Source organism: Amblyomma maculatum, chromosome 6 (genome assembly GCF_055883805.1).
Source record: "Amblyomma maculatum isolate TAMU_Amacu chromosome 6, ASM5588380v1, whole genome shotgun sequence".
Lineage (NCBI taxonomy): Eukaryota > Metazoa > Arthropoda > Arachnida > Ixodida > Ixodidae > Amblyomma > Amblyomma maculatum.
The window spans coordinates 68,978,659-68,999,648 of record NC_139349.1 but is presented as its reverse complement, the minus strand read 5'-3'; the positions used below and the strand labels follow the sequence as shown (position 1 = coordinate 68,999,648).

Below are 20,990 nucleotides of genomic sequence, written 5' to 3'. Positions count from 1 at the left end.
TCCGACCGCTTTTCGGTGCGCGTAAAATAAATACGGGTTTTGTCATTACCGCTTAAGTTTTAGCTGCTGCTATGCGAAGACGGTACTTACGGGGGGACGGACAACTTAACTGCCCCTTATGGGCATAACACGCGTTAATAGGTCCCTTCACCGGCGTAGGGTCGTCTTTGATATCACTTTGCAGACACGAACTGTTTTGTTTTTCTACTTTTATTAATTTTATTTACTGCGAGAAACAGGGCCTCGTTTTAAACAAATAGACGGAACGTGCCCCCATGACCCAAGGGCCCCAAAGGCCGCGTGCTGAAGTGTGGTGAAGTTCGACTCCTGTGTAATTACACTACTTTTCCGCACAATTAATTTACTTCACATTCTTACATAATGACATTTTACTCATGTCGCGACTTTATAATCGCATTTTTTCTGCCGTTTTAGTCGATTTCATTTTCGTGTGACGTCGCGACCCACCAGACCAATCCCAATTTTCTCCACGTGCCTACACTAATACGGCACCGGTTCTACTGCTGAGCGGGGCTCCTTTAATTAACGATCTCGCGTTAATACTGGTGTCGCCGTCGCCGCCTGATTATCGGGTCAGCTGTGATACGTCGACGCATTTTTTTTTCTCGTTTTTTTTTTTTTCTCTACTCGGATCTCCGAGGCTATGCTTCACCGCCATTACCTTCGACGTTGTGATCACAAAGTCCATTAATTTCTGTGTTGACTTTACTACCTTGCATGAATTGGCGACAAATTGTAAAATATTTCAAATTCAGTCTTGCAGCTATTCGTATATTGCTGCCGGAAAAATCTCGAAGTACCCGGAAGGGGAACTGTGTAATCGAATTTATCGACAACGAAAGTTTTATCAGTGTCTCTTGAAATAGTCGAAGGGGTCGTGGCGTTGACGCACCCCCTGGAAGTTCACTTCTCTGCTCAGAGAAAGACCTCTTCACTGTGGTGGCCAAACGTGTTTTGGGGCAGGAATTGGGTACAGTGCTAATGCATCTATTGTAATAATGGCCTCGCATATTCTCAACAGGCCTCTGCCTTGTCTATTGCAAAGAAATGCTGCTTGCCAAGATCGGGCACGAGGCTTGGTGTAGTGGCGGTTAGGAGAAGAGTGATCTGGCCAAGCATCGAAAAAAATAAAAAATCCAAAAACGTGTTATGCTTTTGTACGCCGTCGTGTGCGGTTTTGCAGCTTAAATAGCAGCCCGGGCATTTTTTTTTTTTTTTCAACCTTCCAGGATTTTACTGAAGCTGTCATTGTATATGTTCTCCCGAGTTTTCTAGCCATTGTCATTTGTAGCGAATTTCGCATTGTAGCTGTCTTTTTTTCGTTTTGCAGCGAAAATAATTTTAAGTATTTTTAATTCGTGGCATCAGTCGGGGAGATTTCTGCGATCAACCTTGGGCGCGTGACGTCAATGGATACAAGACCGTCTATATTCGCTGTGCGTTTGCTGCGGGGCAAAATTTTGAACAGGCAAATAGTGACACCAGCTGTCGCTTACAACTGCCACTTTAGCAAATTAATGCGCTCACGATTGCTTTTGTGGCCATACCTGGAACTTCATAGCTTGGAATGTCGCAACGTCATAGGTTGGCCGAAGCCTACTTTCGGTTTCGTTGCTTCTTTTTTTTTTTTTAATACTTTTTGAAAAAAAAAAAACGGTTGTTTTGCACAAGAGGGAGGGGATTTTAAGGAATGTGATGTGATTAGGCACTAGAAATGTTCGAAAAACACGGGGAACTAATCGAAGTTGGCCTTTATCGATGGAGAACTATATTTGCGAGCATTCTGCTCTCATTGAAAGCGCATGTTTCTTTAGAAGCTTGAAAGGGCAGGGGGAAAAAAAAAAAAAGTATGCGGGTGGCGCTTTCACCGGCCGTTTCTGCAAGCATACCTCAGTGACGTCGAGACAGTTGTCATGCGCGGACAGTTGTGGTTTACTAACACTGCTGTTCTGTTGTAAGCGGTAACCAGAGAGACAGTGTCGAAGATACTAGTGTGTATTAATTGGCAGAGATAAATAATATATTCCTTTCTCTTTATTTTTTATTTTGTTTTGGAAGCGGTAGCTTCACTACGCCAGCCAGCTCGAGCATTCAGCGTCAGTGTCGGTAGGGTCAGTGGCGGGCGGTAGCTTGCACCTGACGTGGCCGCGCACTTAATTGACTTGGTTTCCTGGCGTTACGCTTGGCCGGAGCTGTCAACTCGCCCTTTCCTTCCATATGGAAGGGTGATATCAGACTCAACCTGCCAGAACCCTTGCATTCACGTTACCTGCAGGCCACGCATACACGTTGATACGGCTTGGTTAAAGCAGGGCCCTATATGTGGGCTGGCAGACTAGCCTATATGCTATCGAGGCGGAGATTAAGGGTTCTCTATAATTCGGCCACAGGCGCAGCCTGGCAAAAGAAGCTTCCGCTTCCATCCATGTTTAACCAGAGCTAAAACACAGGTAATGTTTTTTTTTTCTTTTTTTCTTTTTTTTTTCACTTTTATCGTAAATGAGCACGTCTTTTTTAGGGCCCAATAAACGTCACAGTGGCCAGAAAGGACCGAGGAGGAGTCGGTTTTTGCCTTGAAAACAGTTGGAGAGATTCACCTTCCGGGGTCGTTTAAGCCACCGTTTTCGGCAACCCTGAGGCACTGTCGTCTTCCCAGGAACTAGTGCCCCATCACGCCATCCCTGTTTACAATGTCACATTCTCATTATTACGCTTAGCCGGGGAGGCGTCACTTGAGCGCCTGTCTCCCTGCCGACGAGTCCCGGCTCGTCCCTTGCGTGCCCTGCGATTGCCCAACGAGAGCGCGTTGAGCGCGTGATATGCGTACGCATGGAACCGCAAGCAGATTGCGGCACTTTCTACCGCCGTGTCTGGATGACCCTGAGTAATGCCCCGATAAGCTCGGCTTGCTCGTGCTTGCGCGACGCTGTTTTTCCCGACAGAGAAGCGATATGCTTATGTAGGGAAAAGGAGCTCGTACTTTCTCTGGGTCTGTGGGCAGCCTTGAGCGCAGCCCGATAAGGGGTCCCGCTCGCGCTGGGACCCTGTTTTGCCTCCTTATCGGCTCACTTGCATCTCTCGAGAGGTGCGCCGGATGGTGGACACGTGCTCGCGATACGAACGGCGCATGGGAGGCGCCACGTTCTGTTAGGCCTAGATCTTAGCGGATCCCTTCGGGCGAAAGGAAACTGGGGTCCACGTGCTGTATACTGCGTTATACGGGAGAGCCCGCTGTCCTCGTCCATCCATGCTTATGAAAGGTGCGGTGCGACTCGGTAGTGAGTGAGAGAGAGAGAGAGAGAGAGAGAGAGAGAGAGAGAGAGAGAGAGAGAGAGAGAGAGAGAGAGAGAGAAGACTTTATTAACACCGACATGGACCTCGGGGCAGAGGCTCAGCCAGTGGGAGGGTCTCCTTGCCGGCTCTCCTGCGCCGTGGCCGTAGTAAGTCTCCGTAGTAGTCTTGGAGTAAGCCTCCTCCGCCAGGCGTAGGACGATCTGTTGTTCATCCGCACTTGGGCTGCGGATGTAGGACTCCCAGGTAATTTGATCAATGGGATTATTTTAGTCGAGCTTGCAATTTGAAATTAGCGTTCAAAATAAATTTCACATTAGTACCCCTTGATGCCTTGCAACGCGCATGCTTCATTATTTTCCATTGACACGTTTGTGACCTCTTATCACGGCTATGAGGAATATGGCTGCGGGCGTGTTTCTGATATCTAGATAATGCCTTAAAGCGAATCAGACAAAGATGAAATGTGTCCTAGTTTTGACACAGAGGCGATGTGATTATTTTTATTTTTATGGACGTGGCAGCGGAAGCTTCGCTTCGTGCGCGAAGTAGGCGCAATGCTGGCGTTGCTTCATTTCTCTGCCCCCCTGTCGCCGTGACTCAGGAGCAGCGTCAGCGCGCGCGTGCAGCCGTGTCGAGACCCCCAAATTGGTACCTTTGCCTTCGGCCTGACGCTTGTGCATCTCGGCTGCGGCGAACCTCCGGGGCCGCCTTGCGACGCCAACTGACGAGCATCTCGCGCTGCTCCCCGCTCTGCCGATCCTCGCATCCTCCCCGGGCACGCGACGCTTTTCATCAGTTTGGGCTTGTTGACTCATCTCCCGCGGCCCCGCTGTTGGGCGGGGCGCGCATTCGCGCCCGGCGTGCACTTATTCTGCTCCGCTATGCATTGTTTTCGCAAACGTGTCCTTTCCTGGCGGAAAACAAAAACACTTTGTCTCTCCCCCTTGCCGACGGCAGCCAGAAAGTGCCGACGTTCTCCGAAAACGTTTTGGTCGGCTCTCAGCGCAAGCGTTCGCGGGACCTGGCTTTGATGTCGGCAGGGGGACAGTGAGAGAATGATAAACGCAGGGCGCGGATGTAGGCAAAACACATTCATGGATGGACCTTGGGTGGATGTGGACGGGGAGCACGAGGCGAATTGAAGGGAAAACAAACGAGTAAGCAATGAGAAACGCCCGGAAAAGGTGCCGTTGTCACAGAGCGACCCTTTCGCCTCACTTTGCCGAGCATTTGTTGTGCGTCTGTCTGACCCATCCCGAACTTTGCCAACAGTGTTGGGAGAGGTATAGCGAAAAGGGGACAGGATGTGTGTGTGTTTTTTTTTTTTTCTTTCTAGATGCTGGGAATGCTCAGCGAGGAAAAAGTGAAAAAAAAAAAGGGGGGGGGGGGGGTATTGTGTTCCGCTTTTTGTTTCCAAGCCAAGGGTGGGAGCACCACCAGCGACCGTGCTCGTCCTCTGTTTCTCAAATTCGCGCTGCGCTTACCCGCGAGACTGATGGCCCCTGCACCGCGGTCTCTCTCCGCGAGAGGAGCCGGACAGAACGCCGGCGCGAGCTGCTGCTCCGCTAGGCGACGGCGCCGCCGAAGGCGCACTCGTAAAAAAACAATTTCTGTCGACGCGTTGGCACTTTCGTTCGATTGATCTGCCATTGACACGGCCCCTCCTCCCCCCGTGGCGTCTTCTTCTTCTTCCCGGGTGCATGCGCGCGGCGGCCGCTTCTGGCTGGCGCGAGCGGGAGCCTTCGCTATGCATGCATCCCCATTTATATACGGGCGGAATTTTGAGGAGGGTCGTAAGTCTTGTGGACGTAACAGAATTCAATTTCCAACGCGCCTGGCGACGATCGAGCTTTGTTCTCTTGCCGCGCTTTTTGTTGTCCGCGCTTTGGCTCGGACGCCGGCGACACCGAGTCGCCCCTTTTTCTTTTCTTCCCTATCGCTGGCTGGCCCTTTGCTTTCGTTTTTGGTTTCCGTATTTGCGATTCGTCCTCTTCCTCTTTTCCATTGCTTTGTTTGCTTAAAACGAGCATTTCGTGACGCGTCTTCTCTTGGCTGGGGTGGTTTTTCTCGCTCTTTGTGTCCCCTCCGCCCCTCCCCGACGCTCCGCTGCGGGTCGGAACGTTGATCTCCCGGTCGTTGGTGCCGGTCGGAAAGGGCCCCTTTCTCCTCCGTGCGACAAGAGCGGTGGTGAGCAAGCAGCCAAGTGCCTCGCTCTGCCTGTTCACGGTGAATGCATTCATTCGCACGTTGTCAGCTTGTTTCGCCCGTCCTCTTTGTCTCGGTAATGTCTTCCTCTGCTGCTCCCCCCTCTCTCAGCGCACCTTTCTTTCTGCTCAGCGCTCGTCCGAGGGCGTCTTCCTGGCTCCGGCGCGTTTTTGTTTCTGGCTGCTCGACGCGCTTTCGCTTTGCGACCTTTCCGATAAGGGCAAAGGTCAGCTTCCTTGTGTTTGTTCGTCACAAATCATCGGCGGCCAACAAGACATTCGAAGGACTGGGTCCTCTGTCTTTCCATTGTTAGAGCTTTTTGATCAGGGGCAAGATCCGTGCAGGGTCAAGGTCAGAAGAGAAAACACCTTGGTGCTGCAAGTGTGGTTGGGTTTCACACTTCCAACTATACTTCGCCTGGCTGCCTTGCGCCACGCGGAAGCTCCCAGAAGTGTACTGACCTCACGGACCCATAAGCCAACCTGACAAGCGATTGCCACAGTGTAGCTGTCGCTGCACTGTAGCTGTGAACATTTTGTTAAGGTGGCGTATTGTGATAGCGCGCCTTAGTTGGGGTTGGCGCTATACGGCTGACACGTTTCTTCGCACCTCACTCGCCGTTGATACGGCGTCGTGCAGCTGGGGCACGTCAGGTCGGCATAAGTGTCCCGTGCACGTTGGAAATCGGTCGCGCATTCGTTTGCTGAGGGTCATACGATATGTACTCATCCTCTTTTGCAGCCGATAGGAGTTTCCGCGAAAGCACTCTTGCCTATGCCATTCGAATTATATCTTGTCAACTGAAGCTGCTGTCGTCAACATAACTTCCTCTCTCTCTGCGAGTGATTATCTCAGTGCGTCATACGTCCACTAGCCTCTGTGGCCTGTGCTGCTCTAACGTCTCTGCCACTCTGTCGTGATCGCCCTTGCCTGGCCGATTCATCCTTCAAACGAACTTGACGGCTCCGGTGCACGCAAGCTATTTTCGTACCGGGTCGCGGTGGTGCGATTACCCGGAAGGCGTTCCTTACGTAGCCTCCCCAATACCTCGGCATCTTCTTGAAATGGAAAATTATGGAAGCCCCCTGGGCGGGCTCCACGTTAACGACCACATTCGGTGCAGCCCTTCGACGCTCTTCCACCTCTAATGGGGCGCGCGTTTGGCCTCATTACCCATGAAATATTGTCGGACGTACCGTTATTATACAAGTGCCTGCAGACAGGGTGCCCCGTTGGCGATCGCTTGTAGGGTAGATCCAGCAACTGCGAAGCTGCAAAACTACTTGTTGAAGCGTACGTGATTCTAATCGATTATTGAATTACTATCGGAAGTTTTCGTTTGGTGTAAACAACACTTTTCAGTTGTTGGAGGCTTAGGCATTCTTGCGAAGAAAAGATCGCGGCGTGATGCGTGCCACAGGACTCATGAGCAGCAGGAGAGGCAGACACCCGCAGCTATTGTATTATATCTTTGCGTACTCGTAGAGTGGGATATGTTGCGGAATTCGTGGATAGGCATATAGGAGGAGGAAGATGAGGAGGAAAGGCAGGGAGGTTAACCCGTAAAAGCAACCGGTTTGCTACCCTGCACTCGGAGAAATGGGTGAGTGGATATAGAAGTGTGAGAGAGGGATAATTGAAGTTAGTACAGTCACCTAACAGACATGCCACATCACATCACGTCACAGGCATATCATAGCAAACTCATAGTCTTTCGTATTCGCCTTCTATACTCCCGGGATGTGCAGAGCACCAGCCGAAATACCTTAATTATGTACTGAGTTAAATTCTAGTCACCTTCCATAGTTGGCATGTGGCAAGTGGAGAGAGGGAAATTCTTTTTCAGTTTTAGCCGCCTACCACGGGAAGAATCGGAGGAGTGCGCAACCTGAGTGTTCTTGCCACGGAAGCAGCCCGGCAGGTGGCTACCTAGGTGGCAGGTTGACACGTTCCACGATGACAACGAGGAAGAAGAGGGCAGCTAGGAGCCAAGGAGCGCTGCCTTGCGATTGTGGCCGATTTTAACTATCACAAAGATCTCTCCCTGCTTTGCGTTAACAAATCAGTGTCTGTGAGGAGTGTGTGTGGCTGAACGCTTATAAACCAAAGCCACATATTCGGCTGCTTAAATTAATGCTCTGAGTCGGTCACGTCAGCTCCGCGTTTCTTTCTTCTTTTTCTTTTTAATAAGAACTATGTTTTAAGGAACCGTAATGGTGCGCGCGATTTATCTCCAATGTTTAGCAGTGCCGCGTTCGCTTTGTCAGTGGTAGTGTTTTTTTTTTTGTTTTTTTTTCATAGGCGGCCGCGTTAACCCTGCAATCGGTTACCGTTACTTGCTTTCGTCGTCACTATAGCTGTCAGCTCCGATGCAGCCCAATCCCCTTCGTAACCGCATTGGCGTTCACAAATTCAGCGCAGGCGGACTCCGGAAATGATTCAATTAGAAGCGGTCATTTTCTGCTGCTATGATTTTATTTTCCCGCGCATAAAACCCTTCCCATTTCCCTTTCTTTATGGACGAGCGAGTAAATGTAGCGGAAAAGAACTCGCACAATCCGTAAACAAATGACTTGCTTAGCTGCGGCAAAAACTGCGTCGTCTGCTCTGCGCCCTGCGATAGAGAGAGAAGAAAAGAAAACGGAAAGCGGACATAACGCTGCTGCCGAGCGCGTGCGTGATCGTGCTCCCCATTCGGGAATGCAGCGGCAGAAGGGGTTCAGTGGTCGGTCAGTCGTGCCTAAAGTGGTTAGGGAACGCGCTCCTGAAACGGGTTGGTCGACCGGAGAATGAGGAGCTGGGGAAGAAAAGGCGCGCTACTCGGAGTTTTGTTGATTGCGTGGGGTGTTTCGCAAACGTTATCGCCGCAGTTTGTATTAGCAGCCCCTGCAGTGCGCTTGACTTGGGATGCCTAAGCACATCCGCCGATGTCCGCTGGGACTGGCGCCAGATTCGAGGTTTAAAGCCTCGCCAGTGCCTCTGCGCCCCCGTCGTTCTCCAATGATCTCGTTGCATTATTCCCGCTGCTGCAGCGTCACCCGCAAATTCGCTGACCAGCACCGTCGACTCGTTCTTCTTTTGCTTCGTCCGTCAGCGAACCGCTCGCCTTTTTGCGTACTGGAGATTAAGGCGCTTTGCAAATGACGATTGGGGCACTTGGCCGCGGCGTTTGGGTTAGCGTTGGCAGTTCTTCCTGCGTAGGGCTTTTCGGGAAAAGCCACTTCCGCATGGCAAGCTTCGAAAGCACGGCACTTTCACCCTCTTCCTGTTGTCCCGGGCGTACCCATTTACCGCCTCTTTCAACCCTCTCGGGTGTTGGAAATCAAATTTCCCGCGGCTCTCCTTCCGGCTCGTAGGACGAACCGCAGAAAAAGAGGGAAAAGAGGAAGTCACCCGCGCCTGAGTGAAGCCGCCATTTGCTTGGATGAAGAGCCGCCTACGAGACCCTTCGAACACGCCGAGGAATCCAAAAAGAGAGAGAGAGAGAGAGAGAGAGAAAGAAGCAAAAAAAAAAAATACAGCATCAGTCGCTATGGAGTGCGGTTGAGCGACCCCCTAGAGGAGGAAAAAGGCTGATCGCAAGAGGGTTTCTTGTCGCAACCGCAGCAGCCCGAGTCCGTTAAACATAGCAAAGCCCCCGTATTCACGCCTGCATCTGGAGCTCGAACGATGCATATGCGTCAAAAGAGCTCCGGCCCCCTATCCGGAGGAGCCCACCTCGTGGCGGCTTGCGTACCGGCATGCACCGTTGGTAGCCGGCGATACTACGTTGTACGCGCGTCGGCCTCGTCGGAAGCCCTTGTGTGCGGCGTAATCGGATTACGGGCCGCGACGTCTGGTCGTCGCATAATGGCCGCGAGTCGGCGCGTAGGGTGACGCGGATAAAAGCGCTGCGGAGGCGACGGCCGCAAACGTATGGCGGTGTTCCCGCTTTTCGCAAGGGCTCTCCGCCGTGTCAGTAATAACGGGTCGCCTGCATGCCCCCTCCCTCCTCTGTCCTGCGTAACGATTCTTCCGCCTTTTCCGTTCTCCCCAATGGCGATGACTGAGCGTTGTCCTCGTTAACGAACGGGAGATTAGTTATTAGTGTCGTTGCCAGGCGCGTTAGCCAATTATCGCGCAGAGCGGGGGAGTGACAGCGGCTGGAGCACGAGAATAGCGCTCGTGGATGCCATCTCCTTGCGCTCCTTGCAAAAAAAAAAAAAAAAAAAAAAAAATATAAATAAATAAAAGATTTAGCATAGGTATGTCCATCTACGCGCAAACATATATTTCGATGTGTTCCTAGCCGGTATATAGCTCTTTGAGGTTTCATATTGGTTCATCTGCGTGCTACTATTCCTGCTGTTCTGTACGTTTTGCAGACACATTACGGTTAATGCTTTGTGTTGCGTAAAGTGTGTTGCTGCGATGCTCGCCGTTCACGGCACGCCTTCGTTCCGGCCACACACTCCAAAAGTTGAGTGTACGGACGTTTCTGCACTTCACCGCCATCCGAGAGAGTCTCAGCAGGCGCTGTGTCACTGGTGAGGTGTCTTTAAATTCAAAAGTTAATTTAAATGGAGGTTCGCAGAGACGAACACCTACGGAGGCTAAATTTAAAATGCCTACTCCTGCCTCGAGCTCTTATATCGCCCCCGGCATCGCATTTCGCGAGCAATGTGGTCTCATAACAAAACGAAGGCTTCGCGTCGATCGATGTATCCACCCAGCTGCGCTCCTCTCAAAGCCAGCAGATTAATAGCTGGCGTCACTGACTGCGTAAGTCGGCGTAAGCGGGCTCTTGTGACAATCCTCGTTGTGGAATGTTGGTGCGGCGACATCTGATCACGTGACTGCACTCTCCCCAGCATGTGTGGTCTTTCGTTAGCCGGCTAAGGCTGCGCTTTAGCGCCGTTTTGTTTCCTATTGCATAGATACACACGTGAAAGTCTTCTGCAGTGACAGAGTCAAACGCTTCGTTCTTAGAAAATTCTGCGTCGGCGTTGTGAGAGAAAAATCGCGAACATGCGAAAAATCTCTGACAGGTATAGTAGTTGGCATGGTAACTTGGCGTGGTGCTGATTGGTCGTCGGGTTGTGTGACGTAGCGAAACCACATGGCGTAGGCAAGTTGGCAAGAGATGCCAACACGAATACCTTCTTTGAGATGAAAGGGTGAGATAGGAATCGAACTCTCCCGGGGTCTTCGATCTCGAGTCATGCCCGCTACTCGTATAGGGCACTCAGTCCTGTTCGTATACGGCTTCAGTAAAGCAAGACTTTGTCGCGTGGCCTTCCAGATAATGAGCAGCTTATGGCTCCACTATGCTAACGTATTCATGTGAAGAAATGGAGGCACAAATTAAAAGATTAGTGATTAAGCCTTAGTTAGATGCATGCACACGAATGAGGGTCCGCGAGAGGAACCGCATTTAATTCTAGTCCGTTGTTCTTTATCGCGCTGGTCCATCGAAAATCGTGGAAGACAAACTAGTCCAACAGCAAGTGTTTGTAGGAACGCCTTCCCGAATTTAATTTTTCTTTCTTTACGTGGCTATTCAGCGTTTGGTAGTTTGAGCTCCGCTCTATTTTCTGCCTTTCTGAATCCTATCAACTTTTCCTAACAGTAATAGGTAAACGCGACGCGCTATATGGTAAATTAAGCCAACTGCTTTTTCCCGCACGAGACGTGGGCTCGTGCCAAAGACGCCGCGGTTCAAGAAAATGGGCGTGCGAGGAATTTTCGAGCCGACTTTAAGGGAGCATTTAGAACGCATCACGGCCGGGCCTGTGCCGCGTCCCAGAACTTGGCGGACGTGAAGACTGCTGGAGAGGGAGCCGCCTTGCATCCCGCGGCGCTCACCGCGTTTATGGCCGCGCAGTGCGGTTTGGCGGACGTTTCGCCGGTGTGCGCACAGACGCACGCACTCGCGCGCGAATCGGCCCTTCTGAACGAGCGCGGGTGGCTCGAATCTCGCGCCGTGCATCCGGTCCGGCTGTTCTCATCTTTATTATTTTTTTTCTCGTATTCACTGTCACCTCCTCTCTTGAGCGCTCGCTGGAGCCGATTGGAAAGCCCGGCTTCCCCGAGGTTTTACCTGCCTGTTCTTTCTATAGTGTCCGTTCCTTAGCCTTCTCTCTCTCTCTCTCTCTCTCTCTCTCTCTCTCTCTCTCTCTCTCTCTCTCTCTCTCTCTCTCTCTCTCTCTCTCTCTCTCTCTCCCCGTGTGCTCTCTCTTTTTTTCTTCTTTTGTGGGAGCGGCGATGTTGCAGGTTTATCGGCTCTCGCAGCGCGCCGTAACGCTGCATATACGTAACGCATATCTATACCGCCAAGCTCACGGAGGTAATGTTGCCAAGGGGATGCGAAAACCAGCGAAGGACAGGGAAGGGGGGGATCCGCCGAAGCGAGATATCGCTCTTTAAAAATTCATCCCAGCACTCCACTGCAGAGGGGGGACGCCGTCTTGCGAGTGAAGCGCGTAATAGCGCCGTAAAGGACGCAGCAACATGCCATAAAGCTGCCGCCGCAGCTGTATAACGGAGCGCGCGCCTATAGATTCCGCGCGCGCCCGCGCCAATCCGTGTACGTACATGAGGGAAGGGGCTTGAGGAAACAATTTGCGTTCGGCCGGCGTGTGCCGTAGGCAGTGTGTATATAATACACGCGCGCGTATCGGCACCGATCCTGGAGGATGTGGCGAGAATTCAAGGATGCGGAAGGAGGACCGCTTCTTTACGGTAAGAAAGCAATGCAAAAGAGAATATATACCGAAGCGGAGCTCATGTTTTCCCTCACCGTATACGTCCTTATTTGGGAGCAGGAGAAAGCCGAAGGGAAACGGGCGGAAACGAAGGGAAAGAGCTGAGGGTGACGCGGAGACTGATGGGGAAGGGATAAAGGGGGGGGGGGGAAGGAATCGAGGAGGAGTGGATGGAGGAGGAAGCGAGGGAAAAGCCGTACCGACATTCATTGCGTCATTTGCTTGTGAACGCGCGCAGCGTTCCCCGCGTCTCTGGGCGCCCGTTTCCGGGCCCCTGTGTTGCCGGCCAGAATATAGAGCCTTTTTCGTGTTCCGCTCAGCTGGGGAGTTTAGAATGCGCCATCTTACTCGAGAGTTGGGAGAAAAAGCAGAGAGGGAGAGCGTGTACACGGGCAGTGTTGTGGCGTTATGATAGTAGCCGCCGCCACCATTTCCGACGTATCACGATGCGCTCTGGGTTTTGCGTACCTTTCATAACCAATGTGTCCTCTGCCGCCGGCTTCTCTCTTAATTGTACAGATATGTGTAGGGGGTTTCATTGCGCACTCGCGACCTCTGGATCCGGCTTTAGTGCGACGTAACTCGTCTTGAAAGGGCAACGCGATAATGGTGTGTTCTGTGTCAATTGTGCACGGATGGGAGATGACGAAGACGACGATATGCAAAGCGCAGCGCATGAGACGTGTATTCATGTATGCGCGTGTTTCCATACCAGTGTACGCACGTCTTCTCATACCTTGACATATATCGAGCTTCTGAATTGTGTGACTGCGCCGAAACGCACTGTCGTCTCATTAACCTTTGCTGCGGATAGCAAAAACGTGAAAAAACTGAAACGACTGCGAACTATAGTTCCACTGTTTTGCCTCAGAATTATTTCATCCTGCTGTTCCCGTAAAAGCTCCCTATATTCGCATTATTTAGTCGCGCGTGCGGACTCTTCTGTGTTCCACTCATTCGCCAGTTTGATAACCGGTCGAGGGTGAAAGCAAGCATATTTTTATACAAGCCGTTACCGCGCGCTTCCGTTGCGTCTATTTTTGCGCACCTTTTACCGTGCTCCACGACGAAGTAGAGCGACGAACGACGTTCGTTTCGCGGCCCAGTGTTTGACGATGCAAAGAGTGAAATATACATCTTTGGTAGTTCACGCAGCTGTCCGTGAAGCTTATTTTACTCCTGCCTGTTTTTTTTTTTTTTTTTCTGTTTCAGCAATCGGTTGAGGTTGCTAGCCGGGTTCGAGTGCATTCATTCCGCCCATGTAGCTAATATCATCCCCATAAACTTTACGTTGGGAAGTTGCATTTTTCTTTGTAGCAATTCCCCCAGAGCGGAAACTGGGCGATTAATTTTTCTATTTCGGCACGGATTATTACCGGCCGCGTTGGCAGCGCAGTCAAATTTTGCAAATATATATACGCAAAGCTACGCTCTGCGTGCGTCGAACCTCTGTGCATCCTGTTTTTTGGCGGAATATTCATGAATGCGACTGGCGAGCTAGAGTGAAGGAAGAAAAAAAGAAAAAGGTAGACCGTCTCATTTCGCGTTCTCCTATGTGCAGCGCCGCAGGGTGTCCTATAGGATGGTTCGCCGTTTCCTGCCTGCCTGGCATGCAATTCCAGATGCGCTGATGTGGGCATGTTAAAGTGCTCTCTGTGTATGTTATGTTGTATAGATGTTGGGTCGCTGGCCTGCTCTGGTCGGAAATAATGAGAGCCGTTTAGTTGCCTTCCTCAGCCTGGCATTTCTTTGCGCTTGAACTTGTGTTGTCATGCAGTTTTATGATCCCCTCTGTGAGTAGAATAGACAAGCCGATGGCAACGGAAGGAAACGGTATGTGGAAATAGAAAATAATATACCGAGCGTCCCGGCTAGCTTAGCCTTGGGCTAAAAACTAAAATATCAGAGCCAGGTTAGTCGAGTCAGTTTCATTGTACATGACAACCACCTTGCGCACCATAAGAATTCTTGTTATCCAAATATTTAATTAAGTAATTAAATTTATTTCCCTAAATGACTCGCCCAGTCGATATTTGCGACAAGGAAAGCTTCACGTGTATATATATTTTTTTCTTTCTAGCTCAAAAAATAGCCCGCGAAACACAAAGGACCACGCGATCAACGCATTCGCGTGCCTACACCTTGCTGCTCTCAGCCGTGGTTTGAGCGAACGAAATCAGCTTCAGCCGTAACCTCGCGCAGTTTTAGGCCTATACGCAGGCGATGGTTTCTTCAGAAGGCCCGCGTCAACCAAGCCATAGCTTGAACGCGACTATATTTTCTTATTTTGTTCAGCTAGCAATTTCTGCTCATCTCATTCTTACACCTTCCAGCTTAATGATCTTATACGTTGAACGTCTTTATGCGTATACACTGCAAAGGGAAGAACTCTTGCTCTTGCTGCAACTCGCACCGTCACAAGCGCCAACTGGTTGACGCGGCAAAGAAACCGTCGTCAACATATTGGCCTATACCACTGCAACGGGTCCGTAACTTCACGGCCACAGCTCATTTTATTCGCTCAAACCATGGTTGAGAGCAGCTCGCTTGTGGTGAACGAATCGTGGCGAGTCACATGAATGTTTTTTTTACTTTTTTTTTTCGCGGGCTTTCTTTGAGGTTAGGAAAAGAAAAAAAAAAAGATTTAATTGAGGCTTTCCGTGTCGCAAGTTATACAATTGTGTTTCTGAAGCTGCTTTCCAATTTTGAATTCCAACTTTGAAAATCCACTTTTATTGTCTGAAGCCAATATTTAGAAATTTGACGAAAATAAATAAGTTATTGAAGGCTGAATGTGCAACAAATTTAATCGCTGTATATCCAGTTTCGTCGTATAAAATGCTAGGGCCAAGGGCTCTTAACAGGGTTCCGGCAGGATGTAAACAGAGGATGTGAAAACTTGGCGCAATATAGGCCAACATATTTGCAGCGGAGTAGCATGGCGCACCACCGCGCGTCCTCTTCTTCAGACCTGGTGGGTAAAATACCACTTAAAATGTTTCGCTTTATTTGATTTGTTCTTTCTTTGGGTTATCGCCAGCTGAATGCGTAACTTGTTCGTTTGCGGTCTTTGGTGGCTCCAAGTGCAGTGTTCTTATCGACTTCTCGCTGCGTTCATTAGTACGCTTTGTGCCTATCCTACTTGAGTAATATAGAACTTTCCGCGATTGGCCGACACGCAAGCGCTGACCACTTGTAATAGTAGCCAACCACACGGCTACAGTGCGAAGCGTATATGTGTCCTTATGAGTTTCGGGAATGAGAGGGGCTTGCGAAACTGCACCTCGAATAAGTGGATCATATGATTGGTCGGCGCATTTTGCATATAGGCTATCACAGATGCGCTGTCATGTCATCGGCTACGTCGCGGCTGGCCTTAGCTCGAGCGCGAGCCAACGGCGAATCACTGTGACTCGAGTGATAGCCTGTGAATCGCCCGAGATGATGCGGTGTAATTAAGGGCATTGCTCCGTTTTACCATTTTATTCGTCCTCTCGAACTGAGAAAAAAAAAAAACATTAAAAAAAAGGAGAGGGAGCCCGGACCAGCAAAAGCTTTGCCAGGCTTAAAACCAATTAAAAATAAATAAAAGGGAGCAGAAGCTCGAGATTAAAAAAAAAAAAAAGGCACTTTTTAAAAAAGCGAAAGAAGATACTAAAAAAAAAAAAAGCTAGGTCCATGTCGCAAGGTGGTAGACGCTGGCTTAAGAAGAATAAAAAGAAAGAACCAGAAGGTAGCATCCAGACCTGCAAATGAAACAAAAACAGGTTTATTCTAGTTTTATTGCTGTCGTCCCTAATCACATGCTTAGGCGGTGCCATATATGCGCTGTGACGTCAGTTTGCCAGTCGCCATGATAGGCGATCAACAAATGGAAGACGCGAATAGAGTGTTAGCTTCTGTATACTGACGACCGGTCTCGTTTCTTTGCTCTCATGGTATCCGATCTCACTCCCCCCCCCCCCCCCCCCCCCCCCACACACACACACACACACACACAAGCGCGCGCACACAAACTCGAGACACACCGATTCACGGGCACGCGCATCCAAGGTGAGCTTTATCCTACGTCACCGGATGGCAAAGGCGAAAACTGGCGAAGTGCGCATTTGAATCAGGCGCGACCGTTGTCTCTCGAGACGCTTGTAGTTCTCTTCCGGCGCCTGCCGTTGCACCAAACCGCCCCGTCGCGCGCGCGGCTATGCCTGTTCGCGAACGAGTTTCGGGCCGCTCACATGTGCAGTGTGGGAGTGCACGCGTACGCGTTCATCAGCGCCACTGCCAGCGTGCGCGCATGCGCAATTCGCGGCCGGCGTGCGGGGCGCGCCACTTGCGTGTCGAAATGAGAAGGAAGAAAAGACACAAAGTGAGAGCGATGAATATGTAAAAGCGAAATAAGTGTGCGTCGGGTGGAGTTGGCACGAGCTCTAATTTTAATGAGGCTCTCCGCGAACACTCTGCTCCTCTCCCATGGCGCTCATCTTCCGAGTCTGCCGCCGGTCTCTCGCCTTCTCTCTCTCTCTCTCTCTCTCCCCCCCCCTTTTTTTTTTTTTTTGCGCATGTGCGGCTTGGTATGTAGATGCGCCGTGTGGGACTCCTCTCTCTCTCTCTCTCTCTGTCTCTCTCTTGCCTCCATGTCCCCCATTCTTCGTACTTTGCTTTCTCTCGCGGGTGTTATTTTTGTTTGTTATTTTCTCTGCTTGTTTCGGTTGCCTTATACTTCTTATCGCAGCCGCCACGGGGTTTGAACGCTGCGACAGCTGCATCAGCGCGCGGCGTTTTTTTAGAGCCACTCCCCGTCAAAGTGCCGCAAGCGTGCATGATTCTTGCGGGATGCGCTGATCTGTGTAACCGCCGGAACGCTGCTTGTGGTTCATTGTGGCCGCCGGATGACTCGTTTTTGCTCGTCGACTTTGCTGCCTAGTTGTGGTAGAAAACCACGTAAGCCTGCCGCTTCGTTGTGACTGTCGCCTCTTGTTTCCCCCTTGGTGGTCGGTGCGCGACCTGGCCTACGGTTGCGAACATCGTCGACAGCGTAAACACTGCCATGCATACTGACGCAGATCCATGTTCGCGCGTTAGGTGGCTTATTCGAAGTTAACGTGTTATGTGTTCGGATCATCTCTGGTGTAAATTCCTACCATGGAGTGAAACGCGCAAGCTTCAGCAAGGGGTCGCGATTTCTCAGTGGTTGGTAACGTTGCTGGTCTGCACCAGATACCAACGCACCCATGTTGCACATGGGTTTATGGGACTTATCACGCGGCGCAAAATTTAGCATGTCGCTGGGAGCCGGTTCATTCAGCGGTGCTGCACCGTTGTTAGGGAAACTCCTTCTACACGTTATCGCCTGCTTGTTACTTCACAAATGTGCCCAAACAGTTAAATAATTTTAAGGTATCCGCTCTTGTCGAAAGATCGGTTTGTTTGTACCTATAGTCCTGCAAAGGTGTGGCTTATTTTGTCTAATGTCTCGCTTTTGTTTTGCTCTCGTCTTTTCCAGATCCAGGGATGAACGGTGACCTCTCGAACGACACACAAGACAGTGCAACTAGTCAAGACACGGGCGACCTGGGTCAGGATGAAGACAGTATGGACTCCGAGAAAGCCCTTAATCTCGTGAGTGGAGTTCGTACTGTCAACGGCGGTTGAAAGTTATCACCTAGTTTTAGTGTTGAAAGGCTGAACGTACAAGAACACTGTATTTTATTTTGGAGGTTTTCGCTTCCTTCGTGCTGTTGCTGGGTGCAGACGTTTTCTCAGGCTAGGCACTGGAATAACGTGTTTTTTAAGAAAGAATTAGTAGCCTGCTCTCACAGTGTTTAACATGCAGCACCTCCTATTGTTTTAATGTTGTACTCTATCGTGTGAGGTTAGCCTTCTCAAAAAAAAAAAAAAAAAAAAAGCTAACGTAGCACCATATGTCATTCAATCGCGACGGACGAAGACGACGAGAAATCTATAGCAACTAAAATCTTGGCACTGTTGCGCAAGGAAGACCTCTGGGACAAATGACTTATCGAGCCCACTGCGTGGCGAAGTATTTTAATCTGCGAGAATGCCGTAACCGCATTCATGGACCCTATACGTTATCGTTTGACCGCCGCCGCTGATAAAGACGCCACAATGGCTGCAGTCAGAATGTGTGCCTCCTGTGGCCGCATGCACCGGGCCCTGGCGCCGAAATGAGGCCCGATAAGGGAAGGCCGAGCCACAAAACACGTCCAAGGGTGAGCGATTCGAGCTGACCGTGAGGAGATGGCGTGAGGGAATAGCACTTCCGCTGGACGCACTGCAGGGCTGTGCGTTCTCTTCTGACGGAAGTATTTTGCTCTCGTTGAAGTAGAGAGCTCTAGATCGAGGAAGGTTGCGTCGGTGGACAAATAAAACTACTGGACACAGCTTGTTCGCATTTTCCGGGTTGCAACAGTTTGTTGGCCTCCATGTGCGATGCCCCGCGCCTGGCGCTTGGATAATCACCATAAGACTAATTCCTGTCAATGCCAACAGTATAAACATAAAAAAAAAAGAGAAAGGAAGAAACCCAATGCTTGCCTTGCACTCGTAGCCTTTAAATTCTTTAATAACGAGCCCCTCATTTCCCTTTCAATTATACATATGTGTGTGCGAGGGGGGGGGGGGGGGGGGGGGGGGGGGGTTACATCTCCTAAGATTAAGAGAGGGTCAGCTGCGACAACTAGAAGGGCAAGAGGAAATGAAGCATGTCCCACGGGTCCTGAAGTCACTCCAGAGCGATAATGGGAGCGCGCCATCACGCAAAGAACATGCAAATGCGTCTATTTTCATCGCCTGGCGTGGAGAAAAAGTTTACAACATACCCTTTGTCGGCCGAAACTGTCAGTCCTGTGGGGCAAACTTGTTTATTCCGTTCCGCGAACGACCCACTCCCAAAGGTGTTCAAGTCATGCTGGAACATAGAAGGGGAACGCGCCACCGCATGGGAAGGTTAGGGCTCCAGCATCATTCGCAAGGACGCAGGTCGGACACAAGGTAGGAGCGAAATAAAGAACTCTGTTTTCAAACACGGTGCTCGAAGACGGACAGGGCAATCGTTCTTCTTCCTCTACGGCCAACACACTTCCCGAACACGACAGATCCCTCTATCTTAATTATAATCGCCATTCGGCCGCGACGTCTTCCTTGCCCTCGCCGTCACACAGCACTGGCCCGCAGCAGGCGTCAGGCCGCACTTTCAGTCCTCTGGGCAACAGGTTCTTGGAAAGTCTGAACCACGCCGCCGTCAGCTTTGAACTCGTGTGACACTGCCCAGCAAGACAACGCTCGCGGCTCTCACTTTGCTCGCGAGGCACCAAGCCACTCTGCTGTTTTTTGTCCAGCAGGCAAACGTCGGAATAGGCGTCGACAAGCTCGCGCACATTAATCCTTTTCGGTAGATCCCTGATTGAATCGCATATTTTGGTAGCAATACAACTGCCCAGGAGTAGAGAAAAGGGGACTGTAATGTCGAGTGATGGTCATATTTAAGAGACATGGGTACCCATCTTTTGTTGACTCCTTACTCCGCACGGTTGTTCCATACCATCTAAATTTCCCTGCATAGCTTACATCTCCTCATCTCGCAGTTTGGAGCTGTGTTCGCATCTTTCGATTTGTACGGGATTCGTGGGAGCTGACGCAGCGGTTAATACTACTTAGTCGCGCAGTGCTGAGACCTCGTGAGGCCGGCCAGCTTTTGCCGAAGCATATTTTGCATTTGAAGGCAGCTTTTAGCTGGATCGGCCACGAATCGAACCCGCATCCTTTGCTCGGCAGATATCGCGTTCTCTTGTCAGCGGATCCCCTCATGATACCTCTGTAGACATACGCAAAGTTTTTCTATGCCTATGTTTTGCTGCGACTTTTGGTTTCGGTCAGCACCAGCGTGCGGCGTTTCGTGCGTCGCGCCACATTCGATCGCTGCAGCTTTGTTGATCGCGTCAGCCCATAAACCAGAAATTTAAGGAAATTCATTTGCTTGAGCCTCCACCACGCACCGACAAGAAGCCTCCGATTTTGAGTCGTTGAATGTTGACGGACGAGTGCAGTGCCGTGACTTTTTTTTTTTTTTTTTTTTTTTTTGCGATAGGCGCATCATGCGATGATTGGCCGAGAAGGCGATGTTTTGAGACGATCATGGTTGCGTTAAATGAGATAACGAGCTCGTCACGGGCTGCAATGATACTTTTCAGCAGCTTCGCGGGGTTACGTGACCACGGCGCGAAAATTAAAAAAAAAAAAAACAACACACAACTGAAAAACAACCCGAAGCCGCTGGTTTGTACTGAGAACGCAGTGTGTCTATGAATGTCTACTGTCGCGGACAGTACAGGATCGTTTCCAAGTGCTTCCCGAGCAGCAGTAGCTCCACTCAAGCGACTAGGAAGAGCGGGGAGTAAGTGCACTCTAAACACAAATAAGCCTATAAGGGAATTGAAATAAAGTAGAATGCCTACTAGCGCACTCCCTTGTATGGGCGCGGTATTCTCTCCAAGCCTTCAGGTAAATTTTCACTACTGACTGTACGGAATGCTATACTTCGGCAATAGCAGCATATATTATCTCTTAAATACAATTTATTTTATGTAATTACCAATGAGAGGAGGCTTTTTACCGCTGCACCACAATTTTTAATGTTATTAATTAGAGGACACAGAAGCCTCATCCAAAATCTTCGTAATTGCTAGATGTGAGAATTGGCTTCCATAT

The 20,990-nt window shown here is 50.3% G+C and overlaps 1 protein-coding gene across 1 annotated transcript in view; it reads left to right on the top strand.

The window, feature by feature from the left end:
- LOC146185973 (uncharacterized) overlaps nucleotides 1-20,990 on the top strand; it is a 162,631-nt gene that overhangs the window by 127,150 nt on the left and 14,491 nt on the right. Inside the window, exon 3 of the mRNA XM_084606901.1 lies at nucleotides 17,767-17,882. Within this exon, the coding sequence (XP_084463027.1) occupies nucleotides 17,767-17,882 (116 nt within the window). The remainder of the gene's footprint in view (nucleotides 1-17,766; nucleotides 17,883-20,990) is intronic.